This window comes from Sciurus vulgaris, assembly GCF_902686455.1.
Source record: "Sciurus vulgaris genome assembly, chromosome: 1".
Lineage (NCBI taxonomy): Eukaryota > Metazoa > Chordata > Mammalia > Rodentia > Sciuridae > Sciurus > Sciurus vulgaris.
The window spans coordinates 65,537,645-65,550,171 of NC_136461.1; the positions used below are offsets into that span (position 1 = coordinate 65,537,645).

Below are 12,527 nucleotides of genomic sequence, written 5' to 3' on the forward strand. Positions count from 1 at the left end.
TTATTTAATATAATGTCTAGTTCCATCCATGTTATTATTATAGGAAATGATATGATTTTGTTCTTTTTAATGGCTCAGTAATATTCCATTTTGTACCACAGTTTCTAAAATCATTCATGACTTTTGTGAATTGTGCTGTAGTAAATATGGGAGTGTAGATGTCTCTTCAGCATACAATTTATTTCCTTCAGATATGTACCTAATAGCGGGATTGCTAGATCATATTGTAGTTCTATTTTTAATTTTTTTTTTTTTTTTTGCGGTGCTGGGGATTGAACTCATGGCCTTAGTGCTTGCGAGGCGAGCACTCTACCAACTGAGCTATCTCCCCAGCCCTATTTTTAATTTTTTTGAGGAAACTCCATACTGCTTTCCAAATCACTATACCAACTTACATTTCCACCAACAGCATGCAAAAAAGGATTCCTTTTCTCCATAACCTTGCCAGCATTTGTTATCGTTTGTCTTTTTGAAAATGGTTTTTCTTCCTTTTTTTTTTTTTTCTTTTTTTTTTTTTGACTGGGAATTGAAACTGGGGCTTCTGTTCCACCTTTGAAGTACATCTTCAGCCATTTAAAAAAAAAAAATTATTTTGAGATTGATTCTAAGTTACCAGTGCTGCTCTTAAACTTGCAGTCTTCCTGCCTCAGCCTCCTTAGTTGCTAAGATTACAGGTATGAGCCTTTATACCTGCTGATAATAGCCATTTTTACAGGAGTGAGGTGATATCTTACTGTAGTTTTGTTTGCTTGCTTGTTTTTCCCTGCTAGAGATTGAATCTAGGGCTTTACATAGTAGACAAATGTTCTACCACTGAGCTTCACCCCCCAGTCCCTGATTGTGATTTTTATTTGCATTTCCTAGATGATTCGTGTTATTTCTTTTTCTTTTCTTTCTTTGTTTTTGTGGTGCTGAGGATTGAACCTATAAGAGCCACATCCCCAGCCCTTATTTTTGATAAAAGTTCTTGCTAAGTTGCTAAGGCTGCCCTGAACTTGCAGTCCTACTGCCTTAGCCTCCCAAGAAGCTGAGATTATGGCCATCTTTTTGAGAAATGTCTGTTTAGATTTTCATCTTATTTTTTTGTTTTCTAGTGCTGAGAATTGAATCCAGGGCCATGCATGGTAAGCACCTGCTCTACCACTGAGGTACACCTGTAGCCCTGTACTGTCCATATTTTAACTGAGTTGTTTTTTTTGTTTGTTTGTTTGTTTGTTTATTTGTTTTTGATACTGACATTTGTTGTTGTTTTGTTCTAATTAGTTATAGATGACAGTAGTGATACTGAGTTTTTGTAGTTCCATAGATACTCTGGATTATGAACCTTTGTCAGCTGTTAGTTTGCAAATATTTGTTCCATTCCATAGCTTGTCTTTTCCTTTTTATTTCCTTTTATTTCCTTTGCTATGCAGAAACTTTCTAGTTTGATGTGATCCCATTTATCTACTTGTGCATTTGTTCTATCTTTTTAGGGTCTTGACCAGAAAAACCCTTGCTCATTCCAATATCCTGAAGCATTTCCCTTATGTTTTCCTGTAGTCATTTCATTGTTTCAAGGTAAAATGAATTGACTCTTTAATGCACTGATTTTTGCAACTAGTTTAACTGAGAGATAGGGGTCTAATTTCATTCCTTTGCATGTGGATACCCAGTTTTCTGGGCACCATTTCACTGAAAACATTGTCCTTTCTCCTGTGTGTGTTCTTAGCAGTTTTTTCAAAAAACACCTCACCATAGTTAGCAGGTGTTTACTTGTAGGTTCTCTAGTCTATTCCATTGTGTCTATTTTTATGGCCATACCATTCTGGTTTTTTTTCCCCAAACAATTCTGTTTTGATTATGACAGCTTTGCAATATATTTTGAAATCAGGTAGTGTAATGCCTGTTGCTTAGTTCCTTTTGCTCAAGACTGCTTTGACTATTTGGGGATTTTGTGGTTCTGTACAAATTTTAAGATTTTTTTTTTTTTTAGTTCTATGAAGAATTTCTTTGGTATTTTGATTGGTATTGCATTAAATCTATAGATTACTTTGGGTAGCATGGACATTTTAGCAATATTTATTTGTATTTATTTGTCCAATCTATGAACATAGGACTTTTTCCACTTTTTTGTGTCCTCTTCGAATTTTTTCATCTTTTTTTTTTTTTTTTTTTTTTTGGTAACTGGGATTGAAACCAGGCTACTTAGCCACTGGGCCACACCGTTTTTCTTTTTTCTTTTGAGACAAGGCCTCCCTAAGTTGCTGAGATTGGCTTTGAACTTGTGATCCTTCTGCCTCAGCCTCCAGACTTGCTGGGATTACTGGCTTGAGCCTGACTCATCAATGTTTTATAGTTTTTGTTGTAGAGATCTTTTATCTCTTTGATTAAATTAATTTTTAATTTTTTTTGGGGGGTAGCTCTTATAAATGAGGTTGCTTTCTTGATCCCTATTTCAGGTAATTGGCTATTGACATATAATAATGCTGCAGATTTTTTTGGGAGGGGGTACTGGGGATTGAGCTTGGGCACTGAGCCACATCCTCAGCCCTATTTTGTAGTTCTTTAGAGACAGGGTCTCGCTGAGTTGCTTAGTGCCTTGCTTTTGCTGAGGCTAACTTTGAACTCTAGATCCTCCTGCCTCAGCCTCCTGAGCTGCTGGAATTATAGGCATGCACCACTGTGCCTGGCCAATGCTACAGATTTTTAAATTTTGATTTTATACCCTGCAAATTTTATTAATTTGTTTATTGTTTCTAATAGTTTTTTGGTAGTCTTTGGGGTTTTCTTTATATAAGACCATGTCATCTGCAAAGAGTGACAATTTGACTTTCTTTTTGCCATCTTGATTGCCCTTTTATTTTTTTTGTCTGATTGTTCTGGCTAGGGCTTCCACTATTTTATAGAACAGAAGTGGTAATAGTAGGCATCCTTGGTTTGTTCCAGATCTTAGAAAGCTTTCAGCATTTTTCATTCTGTAAATATTAGCTGTTGGCTTATTGTATGGCCTTTGTTATGTTGATATATATTCCTTTAAAACATCCTTCGGTGTTTTTGTCATGAAGGGGCATTGACTTTCATCAGATGCTTTTTCTGCATCTGTTGAAATGAACATGTGAGTTTTGTGTTTCAGCCTGTTGATGTGATTTTTTGTGTTTATTGATTCATGTATTTTGAGCCATCCTTGCATCCCTGGGATGAACCATTTGATGATGGTAAAAACATTTTTTTGTGAGTGGTACTGGGGATTGAACTCAGGGCCTCACATATCCTAGGCAAGTGTTCTATACCCTGTGTCCTTTTTAATTTTTACTTCGAGACAGGATCTTGCTAAGTTAACCAGCCTGGCTTTGAATTTTTGATTCTTCTGACAGCCTCTGGAGTAGCTAGGATTACAGGCATGACCATTGTGCCTGATTTTGTATTTCTTTATGATTTAACCTTGCCAAAGGGTATCTGTCCATTTTCTTTTGAGTTATCAAATGTGTTAGCATGTAATTGTTCATAATAGTCTGCAACCTTCTTTTGTATTTCTGTGCTGTCGGTTGTATTGTGTCTGATTTTATTGGATTATTGCTGTGGTTTGGATAAGTATCCCTCAAAAGTCCATGTGGCAAAGGCTTGCTTCCTAGCCCTGTGGTCCTTTTGGGAGATGATGGGCCCTTTAGGAGGTGAGTACTTATGGGAGGTCTCTATGTCATGGGGTTGTGCCTTTGAAGAGGACTGTGGGACCTAGTTCTCTCTTTGTTCTCGTTCACTCCCTTGACCATGAAGTAAACGGTTTTGCTCCACGTTTTGCTCCTGCCGTGATCTGCTGCTTCACCCAAAGCTATGGGGCCACTTGATCATTTACTTAAACCTTAAAACTGTAAGCCAAAATAAGTCTTTTATTTCTTCATGTTGGTTATCTCAGGTATTTGTTACAGTAATGGAAAGCTAACTCAAGTTTTCTCTTTTTCTTAGTCTGTCTGTCAATTTTGTTCATCTTTTCAAAGAACCAGCTCTCTGATGGATCTTTTCTATTTATGTTTTTGTTTCCTTCTGTCTTGCATTTATTTCTTGTCTGGTTTTTATTCTTTCCTTCTAATTTTGGGTTTGGTTTATTCTTATTTTTCTTATCCCTTGAGATGTGGTGATAGGTTGTTGTTTTTTGTTGTTGTTGAGATCGTCATTTTTTTCCACTTCTGGGCATTGAACCCAGGGGTGTTCAAACACTGAGCCACATCCCCAACCCTTTTTATTTTTTTTATTTTGAGACAGGGTCTTGCTGAGTTGCTCAGGCTGGCTTTGAACTTGAGGTCCTCCTGCCTCAGCCTCCCAAGTCACTAGGATTATAGGCGTGTGTGACCTATTTTCTGTCTTGATGTAGACATTAATTGCTATAAACCTCTTTACTGCTTTTGCTGCTGTATCCCATAGGTTTTTATGTTGTTTCTTCATTTTTTTTTTTAAATTGTAAATTTTCAAATTTCTTCCTCAGTCTGTCAGTTGTTCAAGAATAAGTTGTTTAGTTTTCATGTATTTTTGTTTTCTGTAGTTTTTTTTATTCTCAGTTACTAGTTTTATTGCATTGTGCTCAGAAAAGATACTCAATATGATTTCAATTTTTGAAAATTTGTTGATCTATCATATGATCTATTCTGGAGAATGTTCCATGTACTGATGAAAAGAATGTGTATTTTACAGTCAGTGGATGGAATGTTCTTTTAGGTTCATTTGTTCTAGGATGCAATTTAGCTCTACCCTTTCTATTTTGATTTTTTGTCTGGATTACCTGGGTTCAAGAGAAGTTGAGAATTTGACATTTATCTGACTTTATTGTTGCTGTGAGGTTGGTAGTGACACTTTTTCCAGCTATCTGTTCTAATCTGTTAGCTTTAGTTCATAGTATCTCTGCATTTTAGGTGAATAGTAGAATCTGTCCCCTGAGAGAAAGTTAATTACTTCTTGATATGACACTAGTCCTTAGTCCTTATGTAACTGTATTTATCACAGTGTTTTGTAATTATTTGCCAATATATTTGTCTCTACTGTTAGTTATATTACTACTCCATGGAAGCAACATCTGGGACCTCTGTATACTAATTGTTTCCTGATCAGTGGTAGGCACTTAGTATGTGTTGAAGATAATTACAAAAAGATTTTAATTCATAGCATATTCCTGGTACTTTGTAAGATTGAGAGTAAATATTTGATTTGTTGAATAATTCATGAATAAAAATGGCTTATTTATGGTATTTAGTCCAGATTGTTTTTTTATATTGACTCAGTTTAAAAGTTTGATTTAATCATTCCTATAATAAAAAATTTTGTTTGATTCAGATAGATGGTTCAGTTACATGATTTAATTACTACTTGCTCAAAAGAGATTCATAGGGTTGAATTACTTTGTTCTCTCAGCTTTGGGGCATTATTTCTTATTCGAGAACCTCAGAAAAGTGAATAATAAATTATTGCATTAAGAATTTTCTTTATATCAAGTTGGGTTATTTAAAACTATGGTCTCTTTGTAACGTTTATTAAATAGGTTAGATTAAGAATGAGATTTTTTTTCAAACTAACTGCATCTTTTCCAGATCAAATTTCCGCCAGTAGCTAAGAAGGTGTTTGTTGTAACTGCAGTAAGTGCTATATCTGTAGTTTTTCTGGCCCACCACTTTAAAAGAAAACGTGGAAAGAAAAAAGGAAAAATGTTACCATGGGAACCAGAGCACCTCTTACTTGAATACACTAAAAGAGCAGCATCAGACAAAGGTATGTAGAAATAGCTAAACTAAGTCCCCAGAAGAAATTTCATATGTAAATCATGGGTAGAATGCAGTGATTTCAGTCTTTTAGTCTTCAAAATTTTTTCCTTAATATTTAACTCATAAGTAATTAAACATTTTAGAAAGATTAGGAAATGCAGAAAAGTGAACAAAAAATTAAAATCACTTGAATTTCCACTGTACAGAAATAGCTACTGATAGTGTCTTTCCATTAATATTTGCACTTAATTATATTGAGATATAAAATTTGCTGTTATTTGTAAGTAAATTTGTATAAGAATATCGTTCCAGGTCAATAAAAATATATCTATACTATCATCGTTATATACAATTTGTGTTAAATCTGCACAAATGTACCCTAATTTATTTAACCATTTCCGTATTGTTCACTGTAATATATTTACCATTTTCTTATTTTGCATATATTTTTCTATTTCCTCAGAATCTAAAGTTGTAGAATTATTGCAGGATTTTAAAGAATTTATAATTTTGGTTCGAGATATTGTACATACTGCTAAATTGTAGCAATAAAAATAATTTCTTGAATGTGCTAGATTTATCAGCTTTTTATTATTTAGTATATGATATGCTTTCATAGTTCTGCATTTGTCCAGTACATAAGGAGCAATAATTTGCACAAAGTGTAGTGAACATTGCAGTAGTGATCACTATCATTCACTGAAATTTTATTAGGTTTCAGACAGGTGCTATATATTTGGTGCTTTATTTAACTTTATTACTGTCCTATGAATTAGGCCACAATTCTATGTGATTCTTCCCCTTTTATATCTAAAGGAAAATTGAGGTAGGTAAAAGTTAAGTGAATTACCCAAGGTCATATAAATTAAAAGTACTGGAATTTGAATCCAGGAGTGTCTTACCTGGTGTGTGAAGAAAAACTAAGGTATGCCATCTGCCCTAGAAAAATGGATGGATGGGTGGAGGAGAGAGAAGTATAAAGAACTGAATGTAATACAATGCGGATAAGGTTTAGATGTAATTCAGAAAAGGAAGTACTTTTACACTGTATAATGTTTGAAGGTTAATAGTTGTCAGTAGTTTTATAGCGATTATAATAGACCATTCAGAATTATCCTGATTAATTAGGTGAATGTTTGACTCTTCATTTCAGAAGCAGATTTTAATAGCTTTAAAAACATTAGACATGTCAGGCTGGGATTGTGGCTCAATGGTAGAGCACTTGCTTCACACATATGAGGCACTGGGTTTGATCTTCAGCACCATAGACCTTCAGTACCATATAAAAATAAAATAAATAAAATAAAAGTATTGTGTCCATCTATAACTAAAAATATTTTAAAAACATTAGAGATGTAAATATTAATAATGTACATTTGATAATTTATGCAGATGGATGGAGTATGTTTTAAAAATTAGAAGCTTTCTGAATGAATATAATAAAAATTTCCAATTTTACCTGAAAATTATTAATGAAATTATTGGCACTTTAAATATTTCTATGTTTCTTAATAGGTTCAAGTTGTTCCAGCAGTAGACAGAATTTGACATTATCTTTAAGTTCCACCAAAGACAAAGGATCTCAGTCTTGTAACTTTGCTAATGGAGGACTTTTCAGTAAATACTCAGGTTCTGCACAGAGTTTGGCCTCTGTAAGTAAAAACATATATATTATTATTATTACATTTGTTATATATCTCTTGTTATGTGTTAGTTTAACTGTCACACACTTATGGAAAGAACCTTATGAGATCATCTGGTTAAGTTTGCTTTCTGCAGGCAGGTAAAAGTTATCTTTTTGCTAAATATTCAGTTTGGTTCCAGATTTCTTTGAGTGAGTGATATAGTCCATAGGATCCTGCGAGAGTGGTTTTGATATGAAAGTGATGCTTCAAAATTAGATGCTATACAAGAAGCTGGTTGATGCAGCTGGACTTTGTGCTAGGTTACAAACATCCCTTGATGAACCTACTTAGGGAAAAGTATTTGACTTACTGAAGACAAGTATGGGGTTCCTTACCTCTTTTGCAGCATTCAAATGGCATTAACTGATAGGTAGAAGATCTTAAAACCTTAATATAATTATTGATTGACAAGTGAGGTGTGAAGTTTATATATTTTTAAAATTTTTATTTATTTATTTCTGGTACCAAAGATTGAACCCAGAGGCTCTTTACCACTGAGCTACAACCCCAATCCTTTTTTTTTTTTTTTTTTTCCCCAAGATAGGGTCTCACTAAGTTGCTGAGGCTGACCTCAAACTTGGAATCATCCTGCCTAAGCCTCCTGAGTGGCTGAGAGTACAGGCATGCACCACCACATCTGGCTTGTTTTTTTTATCTTTTATTTATTTTATTTTATTTTATTTTTAATTTTTACAAACTGCATTTTGATTCATTGTATACTAATGGGGTACATCATTTTGTTTCTATGGTTGTACACAATGTAGATTCATACCATTCTCATTATTCCTTTTTAAGCCTCTAATTTTAAGATATATATGTCATTAATTTTTTTCTTTTTTCTTTTTTTTTTTTTACGGTGCTGGGGATTGAACCCAGGACCTTGTGCTTGCAAGGCAAGCACTCTACCAACTGAGCTATATCCCCAGCCCCTGGCTTGTTTTTTAAAGAGATGGGGTTTTGATACATTGCCATTCTGACTCTGAACTACAGGGCTCAAGCAGTCCTCCTGCCTCAACCTCCTGAGTGCCTGGGACTACAGACGTGTACCACCATGCCCAGCAAAAATATAAATTTTTAAAGTCTTGTGGGTAGGAACATTTAGATCAAAGACCTGCAGACTTTCTGATCTATGAAACTGAACAGGATAATAAAGAGTATGTCTATTGCTCAGTGTCAGAAATACCTATTTAGAAATTTTCAATTGAAAGTTGAAACTTTTGGGACTGGGTTGTGGCTCAGTGGTAGACTGCTCACCTGGCATGTGTGGGGGCTCTGTGTTCGATCCTCAGCACCACATAAAAATAAAATAAAGGTATTGCGTCCTCCTATAACTAAATATATATATATATATATTAAAAGAAAGAAAATTGAAGCTTTTTAACTAGAATTAGACATAGGGAATATCATGATAGTGATATAATAAGTCTTCAGAATCACTATACTGTACTTCTTCAACTAGCCTCATCCTTTTCCTACCAGGGCTGTGATCCCAGATTTCTGCATGGATTTTCTGCCTTATAGGCAGTAGATTACAAGTACCTAAATTATGGTCATGTTAACAGAAGTAGAAAGGAGGAGGAATCATCTAAAACACTTGGTAACTGGATATGAGAGATGTGGGAAGACATGTTGGAGATGACTTCCTGTTTTTTAGTTTGATAAGTTATGGGAACTAGAAATATTAGTGAACTTGGAAGGAGGAGGAATTTTTGTTGTGCTAAGATGCTGAACTTCTTTTTATGTTGTTGTCAATTTGAGATGCCAGCAGAAAAGCTAGGTGGAATCAACTGATAGCCAAAAGAAAAGATGGGTCCAGATATCTCAAAAGAAATTAAAACTGAAATTATAATTGAAATTAGGGATTCATAAGTCATTTGCATAGAGATGATTGAAATATGACGTAGTGGACCTTACTAAGGAGGGGTATGTACAATAATGATACACAATTTTAATTCTCATTTGCAAAGAGTCAGCTTTGTCAGACATTCTAAAAGGGAAACAAGCTAGGTAACATTATAAAAATAACTACATGATATTCATGGAAATAACTGATTTATGTTCAAAATATTATTCTACTTGTATATTTTTGAACAGAGGCTCAGAATATTTAGGTTCATATGAATCCTAAGTTTGCTTGAATATAATCAGAATTATTTCTTCAGGTGAAAATTGCATTGATTGTTTTCTCTGCTATAGGATTTATGTAATAATTAATACACATAAATAAACATTCTACCCAAGAAAGATTTTGAAGTAACTTCTATCAATCTTACTTTTAGGTTCAGAGTGTCAATTCCTGCCATAGCTGTGCTTGTGGCAATTCTAATTCCTGGGACAAGGCTGATGAAGATGATGTTAAACTTGTAAATATTCCTGTGACCACTCCTGAGAACTTATACTTAATGGGTAAGAATAACATGATAAAGTCTTAAGATATAGTGCTCATATTTAATTTGAAACTAAGACAACTGAATTGGTTTTTTTATTTCTTTTTTAAATTTTTTTATTGTAAACAAATGGGATACATGTTGTTTCTCTGTACATGGCGTAAAGGCATACCATTTGTGTAATCATAGATTTACATAGAGTAAGTTGTTTGATGCATTCTGTTATTTTTTCCCTTCCCCCCACCCCAACTGAATTGTTTTTAACATACAATTATAATTTTAAATTGTTGTTATATCTGTTGAATCTAGTCTACATAACATAACTAGTTTGTTAATTTCCTGATGGTGCTGTAACAAATTATCACAAATGTGGTGGCTCAGTACAGTTGCAATTTATTTACTCAGAGTTCTGGAGGCCAGAAGTCTGAAGTCTTTATTATTGAGATGAAATCAAGGTGGAGGCCTAGGGGAGAGTATTTCTTGTCTTTTCCAGCTTCTAGTGACTGCCAGTCTTCCTTGGCTTGTGGCCACATTACTCCACCTCTGCCTTGGTCTTTCTGTTGCATTCTCTGTGTATATCAAATCTCCCTTCACCTCTCTCTTAAAAGGATACTTGTGCCGGCAGTGGTGCACATCTATGATCTTAGTGATGTGGGAGGCTGAGTCAGAAGGATTGCAAGTTCAAAACCAGTCTCAGCAATTTAGCAAGGCAACTCAGTGATACCCTGTCTTTAAATAACACATAAAAAAGGGCTGGGGATATGACTTTGTGGTTAAATGCCCCTGGGTTCAATCCCTAATATCCCCCCCCCAAAATAAAAAGGACACTTGTAATTGGATTTAGGATCCACCAGATAATCTAGGATAATCTCTTATTAGGATCCTTACCTTAATTGCATCTGCGAAGACCCTTTTTTCTTATAAGTTAAAACAGATTCTGGGAATTAGGACCTCGAATTTTTGTATGGCCATCATTAAACCTACTACATTAACCTAACCTAATGACTCTTCTCCAATAATCTAGCCACATCCACTTTGCAATCTGTTTTAGCTAGCTATCATTTTTATTTTTCCTGTATGCAGAGAAATTAAGTAGACTGAAAACCTTCTGTGTCCCATATCAGCATTACTCTTGAGCACAAGCTTGTCTAGGGAGCCTCACTGGAGCCCGTGCAGTGGGAAGCAAAAAAACCTCAACCTGCTATTGAATCAGAACATTCAAGTGTTTTTCCCTCCCTAATATTTTGCACTGTATTTTAGGTTACATTCCTTTTATTTTATTTTATTTTATTTTTTTATTATTATCATTATTTTTTATTTTTCTATTTTATTTTTTTTTAATTTTTTAATTTTTTTTATTGTAAACAAATGGGATACATGTTGTTTCTCTGTTCATGGAGTAAAGGCATACCATTTGTGTAATCATAAATTTACATAGGATAATGTTGTTTGATTCATTCTGTTATTTTTTCCCTTCCCCCCACCCCTCCCACCCCTCTATTCCCTCTATACAGTCCTTCCTTCCTCCATTCTTGCCCCCCTCCCTAACCCTAACTCTAACCCTAACACTAAACCTTCCCTCCCCCCATTATGTGTCCTCATCCACTTATTAGCGATATCATTCGACCTTTGGTTTTTTGAGATTAGCTTATCTCACTTAGCATGATATTCTCCAATTTCATCCATTAGCCTGCAAATGCCATAATTTTATCATTCTTTATGGCTGAGTAATATTCCATTGTATATATATGCCACTGTTTCTTTATCCATTCATCAATTGAAGGACATCTAGGTTGATTCCACAATCTGGCTATTGTGAATTGAGCAGCTATGAACATTGATGTGGCTGTATCCCTGTAGTATACTGATTTTAAGTCCTTTGGGTATAGGCCAAGGAGTGGGATAGCTGGGTCAAATGGTGGTTCCATTCCAAGTTTTCTAAGGAATCTCCACACTGCTTTCCAGAGTGGCTGCACTAATTTGCAGCCCCACCAGCAATGTATGAGTGTACCTTTCTCCTCACATCCTCGCCAACACCTGTTGTTGCTTGTATTCTTGATAATCGCCATTCTAATTGGGGTGAGATGGAATCTTAGGGTGGTTTTGATTTGCATTTCTCTTATTACTAGAGATGTTGAACATTTTTCCATATGTTTGTTGATTGCTTGTAGATCTTCTTCTGTGAAGTGTCTATTCATTTCCTTAGCCCATTTGTTGATTGATTATTTGCATTCTTGGTGTAGAGTTTTTTGAGTTCTTTATAGATTCTGGAGATTAGTGCTCTATCTGAAGTATGATTGGCAAAGATTTTCTCCCACTCTGTAGGCTCTTTCTTTGCATTGATGATAGTTTCCTTTGCTGAGAGAAAGCTTTTTAGTTTGAATCTATCCCAGTTATTGATTCTTGCTTTTATTTCTTGTGCTATGGGAGTCCTGTTGAGGAAGTCTGGTCCTAAGCCGACGTGTTGAATATCTGGACCTACTTTTTCTTCTATAATCTGCAGGGTCTCTGGTCTGATTCCGAGGTCCTTAATCCATTTTGAGTTGAGTTTCGTGCATGGTGAGAGATATGGGTTTAGTTTCATTCTATTGCATATGGATTTCCAATTCTCCCAGCACCATTTGTTGAAGAGGCTATCTTTTCTCCATTGCATATTTTTGGCCTCTTTCTCTAGTATGAGAAAATTGTATTGATTTGGGTTTGTGTCCATGTCCTCTATTCTGTACCAT

The 12,527-nt window shown here is 34.8% G+C and overlaps 1 protein-coding gene across 1 annotated transcript in view; it reads left to right on the plus strand.

The window, feature by feature from the left end:
• The window catches only part of MIGA1 (mitoguardin 1), a 76,939-nt gene that overhangs the window by 10,789 nt on the left and 53,623 nt on the right, over positions 1-12,527 (plus strand). The window contains 3 exon segments of the mRNA XM_079138087.1: positions 5,556-5,733; positions 7,242-7,378; positions 9,691-9,817. Of these exon segments, the coding sequence (XP_078994213.1) occupies positions 5,556-5,733; positions 7,242-7,378; positions 9,691-9,817 (442 nt within the window).